Source organism: Homalodisca vitripennis, chromosome 1 (genome assembly GCF_021130785.1).
Source record: "Homalodisca vitripennis isolate AUS2020 chromosome 1, UT_GWSS_2.1, whole genome shotgun sequence".
NCBI lineage: Eukaryota > Metazoa > Arthropoda > Insecta > Hemiptera > Cicadellidae > Homalodisca > Homalodisca vitripennis.
This window is the reverse complement of record NC_060207.1, coordinates 122,688,210-122,713,664: the sequence shown is the minus strand read 5'-3', so window position 1 is coordinate 122,713,664 and position 25,455 is coordinate 122,688,210. Positions and strand designations below refer to the sequence as shown.

The 25,455-nt window shown below is 34.7% G+C and overlaps 1 protein-coding gene across 3 annotated transcripts in view; it reads left to right on the top strand.

Moving 5' to 3' along the window:
- LOC124370620 (nuclear pore complex protein Nup107) overlaps window positions 1-7,319 on the top strand; it is a 75,286-nt gene extending 67,967 nt beyond the window's left edge. For 2 of the 3 annotated variants that reach the window (XM_046828911.1, XM_046828923.1), the window contains exons 15-18: window positions 215-346; window positions 2,426-2,527; window positions 3,379-3,499; window positions 7,207-7,319. In XM_046828911.1, the coding sequence (XP_046684867.1) occupies window positions 215-346; window positions 2,426-2,527; window positions 3,379-3,486 (342 nt within the window). In that variant the 3' untranslated portion in view covers window positions 3,487-3,499; window positions 7,207-7,319. Of the gene's footprint in view, window positions 1-214; window positions 347-2,425; window positions 2,528-3,378; window positions 3,500-5,594; window positions 5,609-7,206 lie in introns of those variants that run through there. The other variant, XM_046828917.1, reaches the window with a different exon arrangement.
- Window positions 7,320-25,455: the final 18,136 nt, after the last annotated feature.

The following is a 25,455-nucleotide window of genomic DNA, read 5'->3' as shown; positions in this document are numbered from 1 at the left end:
AGTTGTTTTGTACTGATAAAGGTTGATTATTGATTCTTTCAAATATTTATTTACAGCTTCATTACAAATACAGCACAGGACAGCGTTTTTTTAATAACTAATAAGCTGACAAAAATATATAAAAAATAATTTTGGTTATCAAGTATTTAGTCTTAATTAAAAATAATCTTGTACAGTTTAGGATTTTGTCTGATGAAATTATTGAATGTTTCAGTGTGTCAAAAAACAGCTGTACAATGTGCTGTTCATGCCAGACAAGGGCTGGCTGGCCAACTCTGACAGTGACAATGAGGACGAGCTGAGAACTAATCAGATGGAGGCCCTTCGTACCCTCTGCATTCCTAAGGTAGGTGTAAACAAGAAATTGTCAGATCTGGAAATACCTTTGAAATGAGTGATGTTAAATTTAGCCTACTAACTAAGTAGGATTGTTTTATAAAAAGAGTTTTGAGAAAGATAATTCAATACTTATTTTTCATCTAATTATTTTTCTCTAATCTCTTTTTATCTAAAACATTGTATATTTTTAGCAATAAGTTAATTCTCTCTACCTATTTTCCACAATAAAAATTGTTTAGCAAAAATATATTCTTCAGTAGCCATTTTTTTTTATCATTGTGGTATGATATGTTAGAAAGGACATGGTGTAGGGCTCACAAAAGACATCGCAGTGTTTAACTTGGAAAGTATACTAGCAGCACAAAAATTCAAATCAACACTAGAAACAGAAAATTGGTGAAGCAGGATTTACCACTGTACAATTAAGCGTAAGAGCTAAGACTAAAGATGTAACCTGATAATAGTTTTTGTTATAGTTTAATATTTTAGTTGCCTATGGGAGTTATGTCTAGTTCTTCTTTTACTAGTTTCATCAGCATTTGTTTTCAAATAAGCTTCAAATCCGACTCGCAGTCCTGTAAACTTTCGAACTGTAAAACTTCGAACTGCTTTGTCTGTGTTAAGTACCATGACTAATAATTTATTCTCTTTATTTGGAGATATTGTCCCTTCCCTTTGTTTCTTACAAGGGGTGTATTTTTTATTTATTTATTGTTTATTAGCTCTTAAGCTTACTTTTTCTTCCAAATAAACTGTGCAGTGCAATTGTTATGGACTTTCTTCTACATACATAGTCTTATTGGCACGTAATGGTGAGTTACGAAACATCTAATCCATAGTCTTCATTTAGAACTGTTCAGTTGTATGTAAGTATATCCATAGAAATTGGGCAAGAGGTTCTCCCTAAAAGATGGAACTTTTCATAATCCACACGCTTCTGAGCATATTTTCTGTGTCCTTGTGCCACACCATTAATACACTTTAAAATAATAAAATTATTATCAAATATATTTCTGCCATTCAAATAAGGAAACCGTCTGATAACACAAGTAATAAGAATAGGTACCATCCTATTTTGAAGGTATTTTCAGGAGTTTGGGATTGTAATGTGTCAAAACTGAATTTAAATAAATTCTCTGAATCTTCAAAAAAGGTTTTGACAATTGAATCTTGTGAAATTTGTCACATGTCTAATTATTAAGTAGAAGTCACATGTTCATGTCCTACCATTTCCATAAAAGTTTGTAGACCAATGACTTTGCAGGTTGATGGCTTGCACAGAAGGTCATAAACAAAATCTAAGATTTGGAATTAAATTATAGATTAGATTATTCTGGATTTGACATTCAGTACCCTGAACTAACTACTGTAAATCCCTTTAAAATATAACATTATTTGTGTTACTTGTTGTGTTTTCGAGTGATTTCTAAAGGTTTAAGAAAAGTAGAAATATATTTGGTGATAACTTTATTTACATCAATCTTAGGCTAGAAAATGAATTATTGTTCAAAAACCGAGAATTGTGATTACACTTTTCAAGATTTAAAATCAGATTTAAGAATAGAATATTCTAGGTTCGTCCATCACTAATATGAAAATAGATTGGTTTGTAAATGTGAAAGCATTAAAACTATGTTTGCAAGCTAAACACAAGTTTTTCTACCTTGTTATCAGTGTGCAAATTAAAATATTGCTACAATGTTAAACGGGGTAACTAGAAATGAATCAGTTTATAAAACATGATGTACTTTGGCTTGTAATACTTGTAATCCATTATACTTGTATATTTTGGTTGAGATATGAAAGGAATAACTAATTCCCTTTGAACAAATTATGGCAAGTTAAATAGAAAAATATAAACTATTATACAATAGTAACTAGTTGCTGACGAGATCAAAGAAACTGTGAAACAGGGGATGGAGAAATTGACTCAAACCAGTAAGCTTAGGGAGCCATACTGGAATATTCTGATTTTAATGTGTCACAATACTCTAGACACTGTCATTCTTCTCTTCTCTAATATCTTAATATCCCTAATTGATTGAAGAGTAGTTTGTTTCAATGTAGGCTCAATTTGTGTTTGCAGATAGTGCTGTTGTTACACACTGTTCTTCACTCTACAGGACAATACAAAGAAGCTATCCAGCTGGCGGAAATTGTAGTTGACGAACAACGACTAATATATAAGGTAACCAGACATCAGTAACATTTAATAATTATTTGATCTGTTAATTTAAACAATATGGCTCATTAAATAATTTAATCAAAAATAGTATAATAGAGCTGAAGGGGCTGTAGGATAAATATTGTGGGTATCAGCATTCTACCTATCATTCCTTTCCTTCACATTACCAGTATATGTTACACTACAGGATACAAGAGCTGCAGGGGGCTTAGGGGCAGTATTTTTTAATATTATATCAGCAAACTACCTATCATTCTTTTCTTGATTTTACCAGTATATCTTTATATTAAAGTATAGAAGAGCTGCAGGGGGTGTAGGGGCAGTATTTTTTAATATTATATCAGCAAACTACATATGATTCTTTTCTTGATTTTACCAGTATATCTTTAGATTAAAGTATAGAAGAGCTGCAGGGGGTGTAGGGGCAATATTTTTTAATATTATATCAGCAAACTACATATCATTCTTTTCTTTTACATTACCAGTATATTTTTATACTACAGGATACAAGAGATGCAGGGGGTGAAGGGGCATTATTGTGGTTAATATTAGCTTTTCTATCATTCCTTTCATCTCACGCTTTTGCCATTTTTCTTGTAATTTTAATTTGTATTGCTGGGATTGTTATACATTAAACAAAAAAAGGTGATAAATAAAATAAGAATAGAATCTCTGTGGCCAATTAGAGCCGGAGCTATAAGAAAGAGTTATCAGAGTCACCTATTTGGCCAACAAAATTTGTAGAGCCACACATGTGGTCTTCCAAGCTCACCAGACATATTTTGTAATTGTTTTATGAATATTAACTAGTAAGATTTCTGTGGTGGCAACTGGCAAGAGTGTTACTGTTGCAGGTTTACTCTAAGCAGCAGATGGGTGAGTTACTCAGTAAAATCCGAGAGTCCTCACTCGCTTCCCTCGCTCAGGATAAGGATCCCTGGGGCCATCCAGTGGTATCCTGAAGTATTATAACAGGTACTTTATATATATATATATATATATATATATACGATTCAATTATTTTGTATTTGGCCGTATCTGTCACATATGCGTTTAAATAACCAAACTAACATATGATCGGAAGACCAAATACCTGTCAAACGACTTTTATTTACATTAAATTGTATAAATGGCATTAGCCTTATTTAATTTCAATAAACATTGAATCACAAAAAGTACTTGCTCCGCCGGGAGTCGAACCCGGATCTCTCACTTGCCGGGTGAATGTGCTAACATTAGCGCTCTGTGGTGTAATGGTAGCACATTCACCCAGCCCAAGGCGTCAAAAGCTCGTCTTAAGTGCTTTCTGGTGTCAAAGGCATTCTACAGCGTTGACGAGTTTCTGGCGTTTAACTGGGAGACCGCCCAATTCGATAACTGACTCCAGCGCTGGAAGTGGGTTGAGATTGGCGAAGGATGAATGAGACTGGAATGTATGAAAAATTATGTAAGTTTGAATGTGGTAGTAGTGTGGTTTGAGAGTTTAAAATTTAGAAATAATTAGGACGTTTGCCATACAATGTGAAGAAATTGTTGCGGGCAATTAAAGATTTGATTTGATTTGACATTATGCGCTGCCATTTCTGACTGGATCGTTGTATTCATTCACATTTATTGTAAATAAAAGGTTAGTTGCAAATTATTAACACTTTGTACCCTGAGCCCGAGTATAGGTCGGGCCACGTCAGCAGCGCCTGCTACCAGCGCCCGAGTATAGCTCGGGTCGTGTTATTTAATTGTATTATTTAGCTCAGTCATCTTATTTTTGGATTCAAACATTTTGATTATGTTCATTGGTTGTCTAAGTTCGTATTTGTTGGTTTTGAGATCCCTGGGTCACGTTTTAGTAATGAAATACGTATATTTATCGTCGTACTACAAGCGAGTCTAGACAGCTGATCGTAAGCGCCGCGGCTGATCGTCGGTACTGTCAGTTTGCTTTGTAGTGTTTCACGTTGTGTGTTGTTGTTAGTCTTAGTGATGTCTTACTAAGTTTTCTACAAATCTTGCCGACAAATACTAAAGCAAATGTTATTATAATGTATTATAAATGTGAATTTATCTGTCTGTAAATAATCAGAACTTTAGTTTCTTACTGAATGAAGTAAAGGCAAATGCAAGCAATGTGAGGTTATCCGTGTGTTTTGTTTTGTATTTACACTCGCTTTGTTCTTTATTCTCGACTTTCCGTTGATTTTCTTTTATATTCTTTACTTATTATTTTCGAGTTTAAATAATATGGGTGATGAAATCGAAAGAGATGCAATTCGCGATCTTTTATTGACTCTGAGTCGGAAAGTGACGATGATTTTGATACACACCTGGGAACAAATATTGATTTTATGAACGATCTAAACGATAATGTGCGAGATCCTGTATTTGATTCAGACCATTGTGCTTTAAAAATTACCACACTAAGGTGAACTACCTGAACTAACAAGCTATGTAGCAAAAACTTTTTTTGTATTTTTTACATAACATTCAATAGTATGTAATAATTTTATTTTGAAAATAAAGTTTATATTTGTATACATTAAAAAAAAGTATGTATCTCTATCTTTAAAAAGATATATAGTATGAGTTCATAACATAATTACTGTAATAACACAGAATTTTTAAAAACATCATAAAACCCCCAGGGAGCCACGCCGAAACATGTATTAAGGGCCCAGGGTACAAAGTGTTAATAAGTAAGTACTTTGTTCTAAGATTGTATTTTCACATAGTGAATAAAATAGCATAGCTAGTGTGTAACTATGTTAATTCATAAACATAAAGACGACGAATTCATTTTAGTTTTATTTATTGTGTTATAAATTTATGACATAATTTGCTAATTAAAAAAAGTAAGTGAAAACACATCGGTTAGTAGAGTGAAACGCCGCCTACCGCATCTGAATACGATGATCCAGTCAGAAATGGCAGCACATAATGTACTTCACAATGTGTACCTAAAACAACCCGCCATTTCTGATTGGATAAACCTTTTGAGATGTGGTTTTGCAGCATTCAACTCTACTAAGTGAGCTCTTTCAAATGAGGTATCACTCGACCCATGCTTTAATTTAAGATTTCCATGTTTTCCCCTGTGGGCCATCCCCCCATGGTTGGCATGTCATGGTAATAGCAAGGAAAAATAGTTTACATAGCCATATGACACTGTGCAAAGTTTATAGATGTTATCTGCTATGGTTTGTAAAATATTAAGCCGTACCCAGACTTTTCAAACACCTTGTGTATATATATATATATATATATATATATATATATATATATATATATATATATAAAGGATAAGTTTGATACTCTGATTTGATGTTGAAGGGTAATTTGGTTTTTAATAACCATGATATAAGTAAGGATGTCATTTTACAAAATTTAAAATGCCTACAAACCTATTAAGGTGGGAAAATGCACACATTATTAAGGAATGGAATCAAACATGAAAGTAAATTATGCCTTCTCAAATTTATTTTTAATGGGTAGTTCACTCTTGAAAATTAAAATAAATAGTCAATACACATAGAACCAAACACTCCTGTTACTACTACTCCTATAACTATTTTGGAGTATATGTAGTTTGGAATTTATGCTACACAAATTGTAAACAGTTCAGTAAATCCAGTATGGATATGGATATAAAAAAATCCAATAAAGTATATGAATTTCATAAAGTGGGTATTAACAAATTCTTAGTGTTAGGTAATAAACATAATATATTTTATGTTAGGTACTGTTAGTTGGTTTATGATTTTCTTCAGATTTTTGAGATCAAAAGAAACGTAAATAATCTTTGTGAATTTGTTATGAACTCATTAAGGATTTGCCATTGTATCATCACATATGCAAATTTATTGTCTTTTATACATCAAATTCAATTTAGGTCTGATGACTTGTTTATTAAAAAAATGGGCTAATTCCATAAAAATAAATTTTGACCACAAACGTTTATATATACATTACCAATAATTTAATATAAATAAAAAACTTAATTCAGAATAGAGAATTCAGAAAGGAATTAAGAAGAGAATTAACCAAGGCATTTTTAAAAATCAAAACATTTGATTGAAATCCAAATGCCATTTGATTATGATCATATTACTGACTAGATTGTTCATTAAGGACACTTCTTTTCTTCTTTCATTGCAAAGCTTACATTACTTACACATATTTTCATTGTTAATTACACCTTTAGATTAAACTTAATAAGCTGTCAGTGAATTTCAGCTGGACAATATATTTTGCATTTAAAATCTGAGTAACAGAGGTACTTCACAATTAGTGGTATTATTGATCGACATGTTGACAAACAAAGTACCATGTGGCATGCTTTGATGTTGGTTGTATAATCGGCAGAAACCATTAGTGAGATACTAGTAAAGAGTGGCTGATTTGAACAAACATCAGGTGACAACCTGTGCAGGCTCTTGTGAAATTGGTTCTTATTTTAAAGTGACTTGCATATTATCTCTAATTTCAGTTATAAATGTATATTGATTTTCAATTATGTTAGATTATGCACAGCTGATGTACTTAGATATATGCAACTTGCATTCTGTGGAATACATTAAGTTTACTAGTTTAAACAAATTGCTTTATTTAATCTTATCAGTCTTATTATTTTGTCCTTGTATTTTATAATAATTGCATATGTTTTAATGAAAGTTTTTCTTATTTTTCAGATTTCCATGTCGTCAACAACTTGCAGATTGGTGTATTCTAAATAGTAAATAAGTTAATAACTTCAGTGTTAATATAATGTTTTGTTTAGTATAATATAATTTTTATACTTAAATGTTTGTATTTTTAATGATTATTTTATCCCCACATTGTAAGATTTTGTTGTCAAAGTACCTAGTAACTTATTTTGCTAATTTAACACTAATTTTGCTATTATAATTTATAACTCAGGTCTGCAAAACACTTTTAAAATGGTTTTGGTATAGTTAACTGATATTTATGTAGTTTTTTGTGTGCTGATTTAAAAAAAATGGCATTAGTGTTTTTCTATCACGTAAAAACGTATCACATTTTTCACCTACAATATAAAGTTTGTATTTGAAAAAAGACAAAAAACGGAAAATATTTAATTTATTTATATTATTTTAAAATGAAGTAAAAGAAAAATAAACAACTATTCCTAGGTAAAATAAGCATAATAGTGCTTATTTATACATATTTGTTGCAAAGGTATTATAATCTGTGTAAAAACGTTTTCTTTTTCCATAAATTTTCCATCAAAGCTTCTTTTGGTACTTTTTCAGGTGTTTTCTTCTAAATTTTCCCTTTTTAACACCCAATAATAGTCTGCCATCATGTTGACATTCTATCAAACTTGGTATCTGCACTCCATTTCTTCTGTATCTTGAGGGAAAAGTTCTCCTTGTTCCTTACACAGCCCCAAGATTTTCTGGAAAATAGTCCAGATGTGAGTAAAGGAAATGAACTTCGACACTCATGTTGCAGTCCAACATTTTGTAGTAAATGTTAGATAGTAACACTGTCTTTGATATCTGCATTACAGTACTGACTAAGCACTGTATACTTATATTTGCTCAAATGTACAATTAAACGTATATTATTACTAAAAGTTTTAATTTTCCTTTTTATATTTTCTGTCTCCATGCTCAACAATGTTTGCAGAAAAAGTTGAAATAAGAAGTGTTGTTACTATCAAGCTTACTCTATGGTATCAAGACTATAGAATGTAAACAACTTGAAAATAGTGGTTAATTATTGCTGTCTTAGTAGTTGAGTTGTCATAAAGTTATGTGTGCGCCGATCAGTTAATTACATTTAACAGGCCTTTACAATTAACAATATTTTGTTTGTTGTAATGCAACTTTAGATACCAAGATAAGAATTTTTGCTATATTAAAGGCTTGTGGGGTGTAGCATGGAGGGATTTTCAAAATTAGAATAAGCTTATATGTTAACCAGGGACACTAATAATATCCATGTAAAATTTCAGTACAATCGGTCCTGTGATTTTTAGTTGTAGTTCAAAACTATTAGAAAACATTGTTCAGTCATGTCTTCAATACTTTCTGTAATCATTCTTAATAATAAATACAAATAAATTTAGCTTTTCCAGTCCCAGTTATCAAAATTAGATGCCATCGTCAGTTTAACTGACACTGTACTGACTGCCTTGGACCAGAGAGATGCAGCCTGTGACCTGTTCTGTGAACTCCGGCTTTTGAGTGTGTTGATCATGAAATATTATTAAATAGGTTGGAACACTATGGTGTTAGAGGAGTTCCTCATAAATGGCTCAGGAGCTTTCCGAGGGGCCACAGTCAGATAGTGGAGATTAGTCATAGCAGTGCTGGCTTTATCCGGAAGTATTGATATCCTCCATGCTATTTAGAAGCAGGTGTCCCTCAAAAATCTGTTTTGGGAACAATATTTTTTTTGATTTTTATTAATGAAATGCCCAAGCAGCTTAACTATTTTAATGAATTAATTCTTTTTGCAAATGACCTACAAGTCTAATTGTCACAGAGCAGATTTCACCTATCTCGAAAATTACTTGACAACTTGAGCTTGATATACTGGCTTAAGAACAAGAAACTTTCATTAAATATCTCAAAAACATCAGTACTTAACTTTCACTTTATCAGAAATACTGTTGAACAAATAGAAATACATTCTTTGAAAATACATTAATTTCCTCTAAAACTTGCAAGTTTCTTGGTGTTATTTCAGATGACAATTTGAGATGAGAAAATCACATAAATCGATTGATTGGAAAATTAAATTCAGCATGTTATGCAATTAGAAAAATTAGAGATCTCACTGATTTAAGAATGGCAAAAACTTTATTTTGGTTATTTTGAGTCTGTTGCGGTATGGTATTGTTTGCTGGGGCATGTCACCGTTTATAATAAAAGTTTTCAAAGCTCAGAAGAAAGCAATTAGAATATTAAGCAATTTAGACTTAACCCTATCATGCAGGAACCAATTTAAAGATCTTCAAATTTTGACTAAGGGGTGTATATATAATGAACATTTTAATTCAAAGTTAAAGAGGTATGCAAACCAAACCTATCATTTCCCAACATTATCATTTTACACGGAACATTAATACTATTCCAGTTCCCTTACACAAAAATACCCAGTTTACAAAATCATTTTCTGTTCGGTTATAACACCCAATATTTTTCAATAAATTACCAATAGCGTGGAAGCAGATTCCAACATTGAATTCTTTAAAAAAAAGTCATTAAAGAATTTCTGCTGGAAAATGAAATATAAACATTATTTTGATGATTTTAGGCCGGATTCACAAGGAACTTAGTAACAGTGTGTACATATGCACTCTATGATGTTCCATACTTAAAGTATTTTGAAAATTTCATATAATTGAAAGATTAAATGAATTTATATTAGTATTTGGGTTTTTTATCTATTTGACGAGCCTTATAACATTGTAACATGTTCTCTTGGGCTAATAAAGAATTTCATAGAGATTGTCAACCACCATCGCCCACAAAAGGGGAGACATATTTATATGCTCTTTCCATGCTGTGATCATGACCCATTCATCTCTGACATTTTCTACAAGTACTTACTTAGCGACTCTTTAAGAGGGCTGCAATCCTGCTCCTTCTATGTCCCTAAAACAGTGAATAAAGCTTCGTTCTCTTTGAAGATGTCTTCCACCAAGTCCACTAGAGAATGGAGAGCGGTGGTGGTTGATTTGTCTTCAATATATGCATGTTGTAAGACTTATGTAATTATTAGTAATATAAAATTCATAGAAATCAATGTACAGATAGTTGCTGGAAAGGAAGTCTATGTATTTACAATTCGATACAAACAATCCTCCGGATGTAACTAGATACGCACATCCTCCCAGACGCCGATGTGTGAAACAAACAGGAAATGCTTATTTGTAAAAACCCGTTGCGACAAATGTAAGGGACAGCCATGCTGATATGGAAAATTGTTACTCCACAATTATGATGGAGAGATTTGGCAGAGGCGTGGTCAATGGAGCTGGCGGGAGAAGAACATCAAAACTGAAGAACATGGAGGAGAGGTGGGAACTGTGGCGCGCCGGGAATTCGAAAAGTGAAATGTTCGGGAGTGTTTGTGTTCGTCGTGCGGAAAAATAATCTCTAGGCGTAATAAGTGTGATGTGAAAATAAAATGTAAGTAATTTTAAAGAACTTAGTATTATTTTAGGGTTCATTTAATCATTTTCATATTCCATATCTATTTTAAAAAGTTCACAATTTCGAAAAAATATAAATTCATGTTAAATGTTTAGCTATTTTTAAAGAAAGTTTCTCATGTTAGTCCATGAAACATTATTATTGCAACACTTGCAAAATTACTAGTAAATGTTATAATGAATTAAATTCAAAATAAATTGTAATGAATAATTAAATATTAAATATGTCTTCAAAGTATTAAGGACATTAAGTTTTTGTGCTTAATATGTCGATTGACGCAATCAATTAATCAATTTAATGAAATGTTGTCACAACTAAAAATGTGTTGGTTCATTTGAGGGTATTTGTACTGCCAATCTAACCTATTATTAAAAATCCTCTCACAGCAACCCTTGCTCAAAATATGTCACAACCTTAATCTTAAACTAAACCAACCCTACAAAACCTTACATGGTGGAGGCGCCGGGTACTCGATTGGCATTCAAATTCCTCACATGGGCGAGCACAATAAGTTTCATAGGCTAGGTATAAATTAGAACTAAATAATATTTATAAGAAAGTATTTAACTAAAATAGCCTACTTCAGTAACAAACACTCATTTACCTAAAAAGAATAAATTAAATTTCCAATAACTCAAAAATATTTTCAAACCCGTAATAGAGTAACGCCAAGTAAACTAACGAGGTACGTCAATGGACATGTATAATTAAATTGGAAACGCGCGCCATACTACATGAAGATTTAATACCCATTAAACACATGATAGGACTTCCAAAAGTGACATAATAAAAATATTAAATGAAAATGGAATTCTATCTAGAGACACAGACACTGTAGCAGACCTCAGACCTATCCTAGCGGCACTTAAGAACTTAACACGGTTATAAGCGCAAGTCACCCTAATATTAAAACCATATTTAATTATTTAACTACACGACCAAAACTCACCTAAGAAAAACTCACCTAAGTGAAGAGGACAGGGAAAAACTATAAGGATCTAGCTACAATCCGAGGATTTTCTAGTGCAAGAGAACAAAAAATTTATACGACATAGTACATAACCCTGAGGCGGACATCAAGACACAAGCACCCCCAACCTTAAGCACAACATTACGAGCCACTCACACTACCCTGGACAGACAGAACGAACACAGTAACCATGGGGGAAAACATACCGTTAATATCTCTTGCTGGGACTTACACAGGTCTCCAGATGCGAAAATCCACAAGATTTTTTAGACAAAATTCCTTATGGCAGCAACTTCAAACAGATGGACAGATAACACTAAAGTTAATTTATTCCCTAGCGCATTTATCATTGCACATCAGGCACTAGAATCTAACTTGGTTCAAACACTACAGGCAAAAACAACGAGGGAAGCCATACAATGGGATCAACTTGCTAAAAGTTTCATAGAGGCTTTCACAACTCCATTAGCAACAAACCCAAGATGTCTACAAATGATTTTAGAACACAAAATACAGGGAATGAGAACGAGCCAACACTAAAACTATTTTTTAGATATAATAACAACTCATGCCGAAGATATGACCCTACAATCACAGGACAAGCAAATTATACATTTTATCATACAGGTGGACTAAAAACCAGAAAATCTGTGAACGATGGTGAACGAGTTATAGGACTGAAAAAACGACAAACCATCTTAAGTGATCTAGAGACTAATTTATAATAAAAATTACAGAACAGCTAGTTCTCTAACACAAATGAAAAAACAAAGAAAGATACTAATATACTGGTTGCAGCAAACAGAGACCCTATAGTACACCCTTGATATTGAACAAAACATATCCATCTAAACTACAAGCAGAAAGTTAACAACCAACCCTACCAACCCTACACATTTTAGTAGCATACCCTAGCACGCATTCTACAAACAAACCATTTCAAATCATAACCACAGCATAAAGAGACCCCACACCACAAATGTTCTGGCCCCTTAAATCCCCGTATGAAAACTCAAAATATAAGCCAAGGATATGATAGAACACCCTAGTCCCTCACCAGAATAAGATATATGGAAAGCTCAAACTAAAACTATACCGTTAAGTACCCCAAACAAACCCAAGGCCACCTAATTGATTAAACACGTTACTTTCAGTAATTAGGAGAAGACAAAACCATTCCCAAATACAACCCTGCTAGACAAAAATAGGGTATTGCACTATTTGCCGTAAAGACAACCATAACACTGAACAATGTAGGTTCAAGCAACGTTCATATAACTTCTCAACCCCCCAAAGTAACCAGCTTGTGCACCTAAAAACCAAACAATACACAAGAGCGTATTCTGCAGGGTACTCTGCAAGCGAACAAAACCACAATATCGAATCATGTTACAAAGTCTAATTATTATAACCAGAATCAACAAAAAAACGGGAAATAGGGGGAGGTCATTACTAACCCATTACTAACCCCACTCTCCGACCTGAACTTTACTCCCCATTGCCTTATGCCCCCTTATACTAAAGCGAAATCAAAATAACACTATAGATATTAAACACTAAAGGAAGTCGACAAAACTTACAAATGTATAAAGTCTATGACATTTACTCCAACTAACCCCAAAGTACTACCACTATCAACCCCTGGAAAGACCAGTTTTCAGAAGTGATATTAAAGGCCATAGATTATAATCAAGAATTCCCACCCTTAAAGAAGATTGCAAGAAATTGATCAACCTATTATGCAGAAGCCTATACACACCATGAAACTTCAATCTGCGTTCAATCCAACCCCAACCCTAAGTGAACCAAACCCCTCGGCGGACAACAAATATAAATAAACCCCAGTTTTACAAGAAACCTTGCAGTCTCAAAAATTTTCACAGGACAGATAAATACCTAGCGTATTAAAGGGGTAGCGCACGTAAAACAGGACCCAGATTGTAGTATGGGGGAGGTAAACAGCACATACTGGATTGGAAGGAAGAAACCATTGAGATAAGACACTATACAGATTTTAAATCACAAATAGAGCAACAGAAGAAACAAAGAATATGATAGATTGTACTAACTTGCAAGAAATAACGCAGACAGGATACACAGACCGAGGAAAAATAAAACATTATTATTAGAGGATATTTATGAACTCATATTTAATTGCGTAAATAAAACCAAGAAGAAGATACCTGTCCTAACAATAGACGTAGCCTTGACCACAAAACCCTCGACATCCAGTACCCTGCATTATAGATACAGGATGTAACATAAACATTATTAGAGCAGACCTAGTTTGTGCAACAAAATTAAATACTAGCAACATACCTCGTTGATATCGGCTAACGGTGGTATAGCCATTAACAGTTTTGGGTTTCAACAAAGAGATCGCCATAAAAATTGGCAAAGTAATACTTGAAGACACGTTTTATGTGACACCTGATCAAAACAGCCCTATATTGGTAGGGGAAAACATATTCCTATTTCACAACTGTGTGGAGTTAAACTATAAAAAAAAAAACAATAAAAATTACCAAATATCAGATTGAACATATAATACCTATGAATGAACAGTGGCAGTTAGACATCAAGAATTTTTAAAAACACACAGGAATTAGAAGTACAGCAAGTAACAGAGGTAACAGCCCCACAAGACATAATTATAGCACCACATCAGCACATTAGGATTAGCTCTTTAAAAGGGGGTAATAGAGTCTCGAACACCATCGAAACAGATAGGAATCTAAGAATAAAAAAGAAAAATGTCATGCATATCTTACAGAAGGGGAAGATGGTACAGATACAATTGTAAATATTTTATAACGCATCAAATTTTCCCAAAAAGGAATAACCCGCACATACTACGATAGGACATATACATTACCCAACCTCTCGAAGCACAGCGCTGTCCTACCCTGGAACACCAAACCACTACAACTGACACAGGAAAAACAATATATCTGACAGATAAGGACGGCATAGTATTTGATATCTCACCACATTTAACCCACTTTAACCCTCCAAGAACACAACAAAGTCCTTGACGTTTTAACAGAAAAAATACAGACACATATTTACAAACAAAGGTAATCGATTTAACTCCTGCAAACATACCTCCTGTTAAACGTCGAATTAAAACCGAATACGAAACCATGTTAAACTCACCACCGTATAGGCATGAGTAAAACAGAAAGGGAAAAATTAAACAAATTATTGGACGATTTAGTACAAAGCAAAAATATTAGAGGAGAATGTCAGGATTACACAGAATATGCAAGCCCAGTATTTTTTAGTGAAAAATAAAGATGGAAAGCGACAGAATGGTAGCTGATCTCAGGAAGGTTAATGCACAGTTGAAGACAGATGCCCCCACTCCCATTCCTTCAGTAAACCTGGTTTTAAGCTCTGTTGAAAACAAAGCGCACACATTTACAAAATTAGACCTTAAAAATGCTTATTTTATTCCATGGAGGTTAAGGAAAGAAGATAGGCATCATCCAAGCCATAAAAACACCTGATAGACTTCTACAGTTTTGCCGACTGCCGATGGGACTTTCAACTTCAATCCACATTATTTAGTAAAGCCTTGAATGCGATATTAAACGATCACCTTTATAATAAAGTTATCTGTTACGTGGATGACCTAAATTTGTTATGGTGACTCATTTGAAAATGAATTACATAATCTAGAAAACTATATTAGAAGAACTAGAAAAAGCTAATTTGAAACTAAAATACAAAAAAGTTGTAAATTTACTCTACAAAAGTGTAAACATTTTAGGACACGAGGTATCACGGGAAGGCAATTTTTATCCCCAAAAATAAACAGTCAGTTAGAAGCATCACCGAATTTAAAAGACCTACTGTGTAAGGCAAGTGAGACAATTTTTAGTGATGCTCAGGATTCTTCCGCAGATTCATATCCAAAATATATGCCAAAATAGCACAACCCCTTACTGAGATAATAAAAGATTCAAATAAAAACATGGGCATTTAAATGGAGCGGATCTATGATGAACAGGAGCATTTTATAAAAATCAAACAGCAAATTTGACAAACCCACCATTACTATCACATTGGAATAGGACAACAGGGAAGCACACATTTATGTAGATAGCAGTTTTGATTGGATGCGGAGGCAGGGTCGTTAGTACAGTTAGATGAAGAAAATAATAGAATGTACCCAAATTTTATTACCTGTCAAAAAAAATATTCAAATACCCAAATGCGTTACAGCAATTGCTGAAACGTGAAATGCTAGCGCTAACCTTATGCTGATGAACTACTTCAGAGAATTCACGCTTGGTAGACAAACAACAGTTTATACGAGACTTGTGCCGCATTACAGTTTTATAAAAATTTTAAGCACACTTCCACTAGATTAAACCAGATTAGCACTGTCATTAACAGACTACGATATTTTGTTAGTAAAAACATAAAGGGGAAAGGAGGGGCATAGTGGCCACCCCTAAGGAAAACTTATTTTTTTTCAAGCTGTTATAAATTGTATTCAAAAGAAATGAAAATTATTTTTATAAGATACCATATATAGTTTACACTCATTAAAAAAAAATAATATATACCTGTATCTTAGTTACTTTTTTTCTTAAACATAATTTTTTTTGGTCACGCCCTGAACAAATGGCCACTTTGCCCGTTGGGTAGGTCAAAATGGCCACAGGGTGGCTACTTTGCCCGATAACCTTGTCCAAAAATAGATACTACAAATGCATTTTAAATACCCAAAGTAATGTATGTATTGTTACAAATTTAGTTATTTATTTACATTGTCTACATATTTTGAAACGTGTAAAGTAGAAAATAATAACACATAAAAAATTACTTTAGTAGGCCTAAACTTTTTGCGATTTTGTTGTCTTTGTCTTGTTTCTGAGTCTATTTACATAGGTCACAAATGAATTCATTATCATCCTCTTCTACTATCACAATCCGGCACACGCTTCATGTGCCCATATGTGGCAACCCGAACACCGTATCCCACCCTTCATTACTTTTAGATTTGAGAACAAGTTCTGGCATACAAAACAATCCGCGTCACTTTCATCACTATCTCGATTCGTTCAGAAACAAAGCACGTTTTGCCACTTTTGGTTTCCTTTTTTCTCCTTTGACAAGGCTTCTTTTTTTTTTGTTCGCCAACTTCTTTTCTTTTTTTCTTCTTTTTTCTCCAGTTTAATTTTCTACAGTCTTTCTTTGTTTTCCTTTTCAGCCTTCGCTGCCTCAAGTTCAGCCTTGTAAGGGCTTGAGGTTAACACTGCAGCCGAACCCTTTTTCCTCTTATTTTGTCGTTTGGATGATGTTTGTTTTAGGAATCGGGATAATTTTCTTGAGGGCTTACAACAATGATGTACTGGGTATGGCGGTTGGGACTTAAAGCAGGAATGAGGTAGGCCTACTAGGCATGGAGCTTAAGGCAGATGAGTGCATTGGGTTTTATAATGGACGTTTCATTGCTTGAGGTATTTGGGCATGAAGAGACGAGAACAAATAATGTTAGTGGGGTCTCCGGAACCTAAATATAGGCCCTGCGAGGTGGTACTTGCATTGGGATCGTGGGATCAACAGGGCCCTGATGTTGCCCCACTTGCATAGGAGTCGGGATCAACAGGCCCTGATGTTGCACTTATGGCATTTAGGGTCGGATCAACAGGCCCTGATGTTGCACTTGCATTGGGATCGGCATCAGCAGGTCCAAATCTTTATCAGGGTCCCGGTGAAACTGGATTGATGTCAGCTGTTGGGTGTGACTGAGATGGATTGAGGGAATTTCCGTTGTTGTAGAAGCAACAAAAATCTGCATCAGTGAACACATACTGTTGATTTGGCACTATGCCACACCTTCTAAATCCCTTATAACCGCAACAGTAGGAGTAGCAGGCACTTAAAAAAAAAAAAATGATTCCCCGAGAAGACGAGACACTTCGGCGTATTGACGCGCGAGTTACTTGCTACCAGGGTTATTTCGTAAAAAAATCTCTCGATTGCTTGGACATAAATAGGTGTTGAATGGGCCCCATAAACGCAGCTACGTCCTAACGGCTGGAGCTTGTTGGCTGGGCTGCAATGAGGGGGGGGGGAGTGCAAACCCACAGTTGTATGGTTTTTATTACCTAGCCTTTTCGATAAAGTCAAGGTTCCTATTGTGGTGAGTTGCATGTCCATCAAGTACCAATAAGACGGGGTCGTCTTTTGAAGGCTTAGCAAAGCGCAAAAAGTGCTCAAACCATTGCATTGAGTGAAAATTGTCCGTTTTTTGCATCCACCCTGATGGATGGCAGGCAAAAACTGTCCCTGGTGGAGAACCATCTTGCAGCTACAACTTCATCATTCGCTGCCTTGGAAATATGACATAGGAGGTATTAAAAGGACCCTCCTGCTGACATTGAAACTACAAATGTCGAGAGAACACCTCTTTCAGCAGATGTGAGTGAGCCAACTTGTCGTCTGCCTTTAAGTGCAAAAACCTTTGACGATTTAGTCTGGACAGTTCATAAGTCCTTGTTACGTCGACATTGAAAACCCTGTGAGGTGGATATAAGTGGTTTTTCTGGACATCCTCTAAAATGTCAAGAACTTTGTATACATTTACTTCTTGTTAAAAGCCTGGGCTCTAGCTGATGCCAAGTAGCCTCTGGTACTCTCAACACCATTTTCAGGGTGGCGCTGTCCTAAAGCCCCTAACCCAATCTTTCCCAGCTAATTTTGTTCACTGGTTGAAATTATGTGTGAGATATTATTTTGCTCTGCAAGTTTGTAAGCAAGACTACGCAAATCATTTAAAGTGATTCAAAAAAATCGTGACCTCCAATTTCTAAAAAGATATTCTACAAGATGCTGTTCTTGTTCCTGCATTAAAAACAGGGACGGTAGTGGCCAATAACTTTGTTTGTTTCCTTAGCATGCTGGTTTCTTATTTTAAAAACCCGGCGTTTCAAACGTATTTCTTGGGCACATTGAAGTTTTTTGCAGCTGTTTGCATTGGCATACCATCTCTCACGGCGTTGATAGCTCGTTGCATCGCCTGAGGGTCCCAAGACTGCCTTAGCTCGGTTTTCCGTATTGTACTTTGGACACCATGGACTCCAAACTAAAAAAAAAAAAAAATACGTTGTAGTTGCATACAAGTGGGAATTACCGTTCTAGGTCACCTAAATTGGATTTGGGCACATCGACAATTAATATATTTTTAAATATAAAACTAAATACTTGCTTTAGAGGATGAGGCACCTAAACTGGGTTTCGGAAACAGGTAAAACAAATTATATATTTGTTTTATATTATATAAAATAAAGTATATTTTATATTAAAAACTAAAAAATTTTTGATTGTCGGGCAAAGTGGCCACGGCGGAGGGCAAAGTGGCCACGGCAGTGGGCCACTTTGCCCTTTTCTGACGCCATTACAAAATAGCGACCTTTGCACGTACATCTGTAACACCCAGCTCTTACTCCTACACATGAATTGATCTGCCTAAATCACACTCACCACTCATTCTTTAATGGTTTTTATTGTCAGCATTACTTACTAGGGTCGTAGTTAATAGTTTATAACAAGTAAAGCAGACCACTTACATAACATCAGCAACTTGAAAAACAACACATTTGATGATAAAATCCGAACACTCACGTAAACTGACCACCTTCACAAACGGCTACAGAACACTAATGGAGGTCTCGCGCAGTTGGAGTAGTTAGAGGCGTTGGCCGCTGCGTAGCAGCACTGCGTGGCAGAGAAATCGGCCGTGGCCACTAGTGCCCGCAGTGGCCACTTTGCGCCCACCTTCCCCATAACGTGGCAGCTATAAACGTGTTAGCAGACGCCTTAAGCAGAAATCACTTTAGAACAAACCCTTGGATGAAGAATTTACGGGGACCCCCGGGTTGTGTTCGTTTAAATAACTGTCAATACTTTAATACAGACAAATCTACCCCAGTCTACAAGCTCAAGACAGTTATTCTGAAACAAATACGTACGAATCTACGTGCCTTGCGATGATGGACCTCACCTGAGGCGGTAAATAAAAAAATGCAGACGGGCTTCAAGAACATTTACGGAAGAAATAGATGGATTGTTATATTTCAAAAAAACTACTTAAGTACAACGGACGAGAAACTAAGAAACTTATATTGGCTATACCCCAAAAAACAAAACACAAGTTAACAAATAGCTTTAAAAAATAATTCCATGACAACCCCTCACACGGCGTGAGACACTTATCCTCACATTACAAAACAGACTGTTCAAAAATAAAACTACGATATCACTGGGCCGAAAACGAAAAATATGTACCGTGATATCTGCCTCCAATTATACAAAAACTTGTGATAGAATGTCAACTATCGTAGGCCAAAAACGAAACCAAAAAATTACGGCCTACTACAACCTATTGCCTACCCTCCATAAAACCCATTGACAGAATAACAATAGACTTTGTAGGTAATATGACACAAAGTAATGGTTACAAATATATCCTATTGCAACCGATGCCTGCACAAGAATGGCATTTGCGACCCCTTGTAGAAAATGCAGATGCGAACACAGGTAGCGCAAAAAATTATTAAATCTATACTGCCCATTTGGATTTCACTAGAATTATTAAATCATGACAGAGGAACACACTTTATGAATTCTGTAATTTCACATGTTACTAAAATGCACTCGGGATTGAACATGAACAGGCCAGCGCTGCTTATATGTGGTCACAAGTACAAGGTGCGGTTGAAAAATACAACCACACGCTAATAAAGGCAATATCTCATTACGTTGTGGAAAAAACCCCAAACTTGGTCAAAATATGTACAATAGTTACATTTGCCTACAACACGAACACGTCTGTAAACAATTCAAACAGGCTACACACCGCACTACCTCATGTTTGGTTACGAAGCTAACTTACCGTCTGATTGTATATATTATACAGGTTAATCCCGAAAAAATGGTTGTTGGAAAATATAGAAATTTTAGAGCAAATACGCAAAGATATGCCGAAAATCAATGAAAAAAGCCCAGGAAGCGCAAAAGACCAAATACTTTGACCGTGTGACAAAACTCATTCTGGTATTTAAATAAACCACCCGGCGATGAAGTCTTGGTCCATTTCCGCGACAGTCCACACAAAAAAAATATAGTAAATTTCAACACCATTTAGAGGTCCTCTTTCGTTGTCAAGAAAAAAATTAACGAAGTGACATATGCAGTAGAAATTTACCACAGGGGAAGGTTAAACAGAACAACCAATACATGTTGCTAGAATGAAATTATTCTATACAGAGAATATAAAACAAATATGAAGGGACTTGAGCAATAATAAAATATTCAAGAATAATATATGCAATATTTCTCATGAACATCACTGAATGCACTCACTGCCTTGTAGAAAACTTTGAAGAGAGTGAAAAGTATCTTCGCAATACTTTCATAATATATGAGGTTAAAAAGCTACCACATGAGTCACTCAAGAATCGCTTTAAAGAATTAGTATTATACTCCAGGAGTTGAGAGACCGGTTAACTTGATTACGGTTTGAATGATTCACATTTATAACGTTATATAACCTTGAGAGTCACTGAAGTAAGTCTAACAGAAAATAAAAATGTATATTAAAATCTCTGATGTTGTGGGTTCGGAAAAAACGATAGAGAATAAAGAACATAAAAGTTTATAGAAAATTAAAAACGCCTCCTAACTTTGTATTTTAGAATGTGAGGTTTTTACTGTAATTTAGTGATTAAGTGATAGGTTACACGTACCAAAGATATTGGTATAGATAATCCCAATACACAGGGACACTAACACAGCACACACGACACACGACACGAGCAGAGCCTGTAACCCACGGTAACCGTACTTAGACTGGAGCTAGTAAGAACTTGAGACCATGACTCTGGTTATGTCTCCCAGGCAGATAAGTTTTCTGCTAACTCAACTAACTTCCCACGCTATACTACACCGGACTATGTTGTGACTATGACTAGGGCATTGCCTTGTACCAGCAGGTCTCGGTCGCCAAGGCCCTGGTGGTTCAGACAGCTTAGTATGCAAGTAATGTTTCCCACGTACTCGTTTACTGCAATAACAAAGCGTACTCTAACTTGACCCACAACGTAACATATTATACTTATAAACCTGAGGGATACGTGTATACATAGCCTAAGTAATAAAGAATATAAAATAATGATAAAGTGTAACTACATATATCATATTTATTTAAGTTAGTAGATAGCAGTTGTAACATAATATACCCTACATAGGACTCAATTTTATCCTAATGATGCATCTCAAATAAAAAAAAGAGGACATACATGTTCAATATTATATAATCCTAGGATAAACAAATACTTCAGATATATGACATGTAAATGACTTTATATAACATGTTTAATTATTACATAGCTAATCTATAACATTGAAGTGAAAAGTAATCATATATCTAAATAGCATGTATTAGCACGGCAATATTGCTCATAAACAGAAACCCCCAAACCAACCCCCCCCCCCAAAAAAAACCCAACCCCCCCCCCCCCCCCCCCCAAAAAAAACTATAACAGCCTTCATTTGGCAACATATATTATGATCATAATATGACTATGGACAATAAGCACAAAGAAGGGATAATTACATGTTCCTCAGAAACAAAGGTGCGTAGTAATCGTTTTTTGTAGTATGATAAAAAAATAACATAATTCTTGAACCTTATTTAAGAACACTAGAGATTAAGATGCTTAGTAAAAACATTATTACATAGAGCTAGGGAAATACGACACACCATCGTAGAGAGTCATTAAAAGATTTCTGTAAAATAAAAACCTTAGACATAAATGTGTATTAATTATAAAATATTAACCTGAAATGTATATGTAAACCTGTAGATATTTAGTTTTAGAATTACGACACCAAAAGAAGCCAATTAAAACCTGAGACACCAGTCTACAAGACACCAATCTACAAGGACACCAGTCTACAGCACTCTAACCGATCCCGACCACCCACGAGAACAAATGAAGTCCCTCACAGCACTTCCTTCTACTACTCACACAAGCACTTGCCGATGCCCCTCTCGACCACCTCTGCACAGCACATCAACCCCCAACATAGGAGAACCCAATAAGCCTCTAGTACAAATCTTCACAGGAGCGTACTTTACTCCAATGCCTCAGACACTACCTTTATCAGTTTTTCCATACCTATCATATACAAAATTCCTTTCATAACACACAGCAAAATTTACCTAAAAACGAACCCTCTTTAAATTTCTGCCCTAAAAACCTCAACAACTCACAAACCTAATGCAAGATACAGAATAACCTTTCCCACATTACAACCCTCATACATCAACAAATGGTTAGCAGAACACCTCCCATATCATCCAAATGACAACAACCTGATAGAAACAGAAGATCGCTCACGTATCGTCGGAGATTCTTCGAATGGTCGTTGTGACATTGCGAGACAGAACACCAAATACATGACTTGGCAGACAACAAGGAAGATGTCTACACAGCATTCTCAAGCACAACAACACTACCTACTCTCCGAGCTTACTGAGCAATGTCACCTGCATTTGTTTACAATCTACAAAGACAACACCACTTCCAGCTAAAACAAACGACGACCGACAAAAACATAGTAAACAACACGGAAACTCATTTTGTAACATTTTATTAGCCTGGACTTCTATAATAACACTACTGTTTCTTTTTATAGCCCTCTACTTCATCCACATTAATAACATCAAAATAAAATTTTCTGAAGCCTACAGTACATGAACGTGAACTACCCAATGGATAACCATAATTAGAATACTATAAGTACGATTCGTAGGTAGAATCGTCATTAAGCCAGGGGGAATGTAAGACTTATGTAATATTAATTAGTAATATAAAATTACATAGAATCATTGTACAGATAGTTGCTGGAAAGGAAGTCTTGTCTATTACAATTCGATACAAACATCCTCCGGATGTAACTAGATACGCAACCAATCCGCCCAGACGCCGATGGTGAACAAACAGGAAAATGCTTATTTGTAAAAACCGATTTGTTAAAAACCGTGCGACAATGTAAGGGGACAGCCATGGCGATATGGAAAATTGTTACTCACCAATTATGATGGACGAGAAGTTATGGGCAGAGGCGTGGTCAATGAGCTGGCGGGAGAAGAACATCAAAACTGAAGAACAAGGAGGATGAGGTGGAAGTGGAGGCCGGGAATTCAGAAAAGTGAAGTTCGGGGAGTGTTTTTGTGTTCGTGTAGCGGAAAAATATTCTCTAGGCGTTTAATAAGGTGTGATGTGAAATAAAATGTAAGTAAATTTTAAGAAACTTAGTATTTTTTAGGGTTCATTAATCATTTTCAATTCCATATCTATTTAAATGTTTTCACAATTTCGAAAATATAAATTCATGTAAATGTTTAGCTATTTTAAAGAAAGTTTTCTCATGTTAGTCCATGAAATGAACTCATTATTATTGCAACACTTGCAAAATTACTAGTAAATGTTATAAATGAATTAAATTCCAAAATAAATTGTAATGAATAATTAAATATTAAATATGTCTTCAAAGTATTAAGACATTAAGTTTTGTGCTTAATATGTCGATTGACGCAATCAATTAATCAATTTAATGAAATGTTGTACACAAATAAATGTGTTGGTTCATTTGAGGGTATTTGTACTGCCAATCTAACCTATTATTAAAATCCTCTCACAGCAAACCCTCGCTCAAAATATGTCACAACCTTAATCTTAAACTAAACCAACCCTACAAAACCTTACAATGTTGATATAGAATGAGTGGGTGAGCCAGTAAAGGTTTCATCCCTTATTTGTCTTTTTTTCCAAAATTTTCACCATGAAGGAGGTTAGTCTGTTTGGCTTATACAAATTGGGTTGAGATGAGTCTCTACCTTTTATATGCAAAAACACCACAAGTACCGCCCTCCAGTTCTTTGGAATAAGTCCAAAAGCATAAATGCTTCTAAATAGGTTTATAAGGTTTTTTAAGAGAATTTCCAACTCCTCGTGTGGAAGAGCCGGAAAGAGTCTAACTGCCCTGATGATTTGAAGGGTTTGAAGGATGTTATAACCCATTTAATCCTCTCTGCTGAGGATGCAAAGATCCTTTTTGATTGTTGCCTAGACTTTGCAACCTCCCAACTGGTCTTCCCCCTGCTAGAGAATATAAATTTTAATCTCTTTTTCAACTGTCTACCCGGACAATGTGTCTCAGCAGCAGTTCCAATGTTCTTGCCCACAGTTAGGCTGCCATTAGCGTTTAGTAAATACTCCAGAGGGTTTGAGTTGTTAGTTTGGAGAAATTTTTTAATACTGACAGTGTCTGGTAAACAGTTAATAAAATGACATTACTAATTAAATAATATTTTAGATTCCTTTTGAATTGATCACTTTTGCTACTTTTGGATGCTTTGGGTAAATTATAATTAATTTTAAAGTACGATTATATGCTATTGAAAACGTGTTTAAAATTGTCATTTAATTTTTCCTAATTTATAGTGCTTTGAAAACTTACCTGAATCTAAACTGAATAAAAAAACTGTATATACGTAATGGTTTTAAAAACATAACAAGAAATAAATGTTAAAAACTGATTTGATCAAAATGATCCACTAACAGTTTTTTCATGTTATGAAACAATCTTAAAAAGTCTTGAAGAAATATTTCAAGATAAATACTCAAATAATGATACAAGAGCTGCTGCGAAGGGGCTTATAATAAAGATGAAAGATTTTAAAACTATTGCTGCAATGC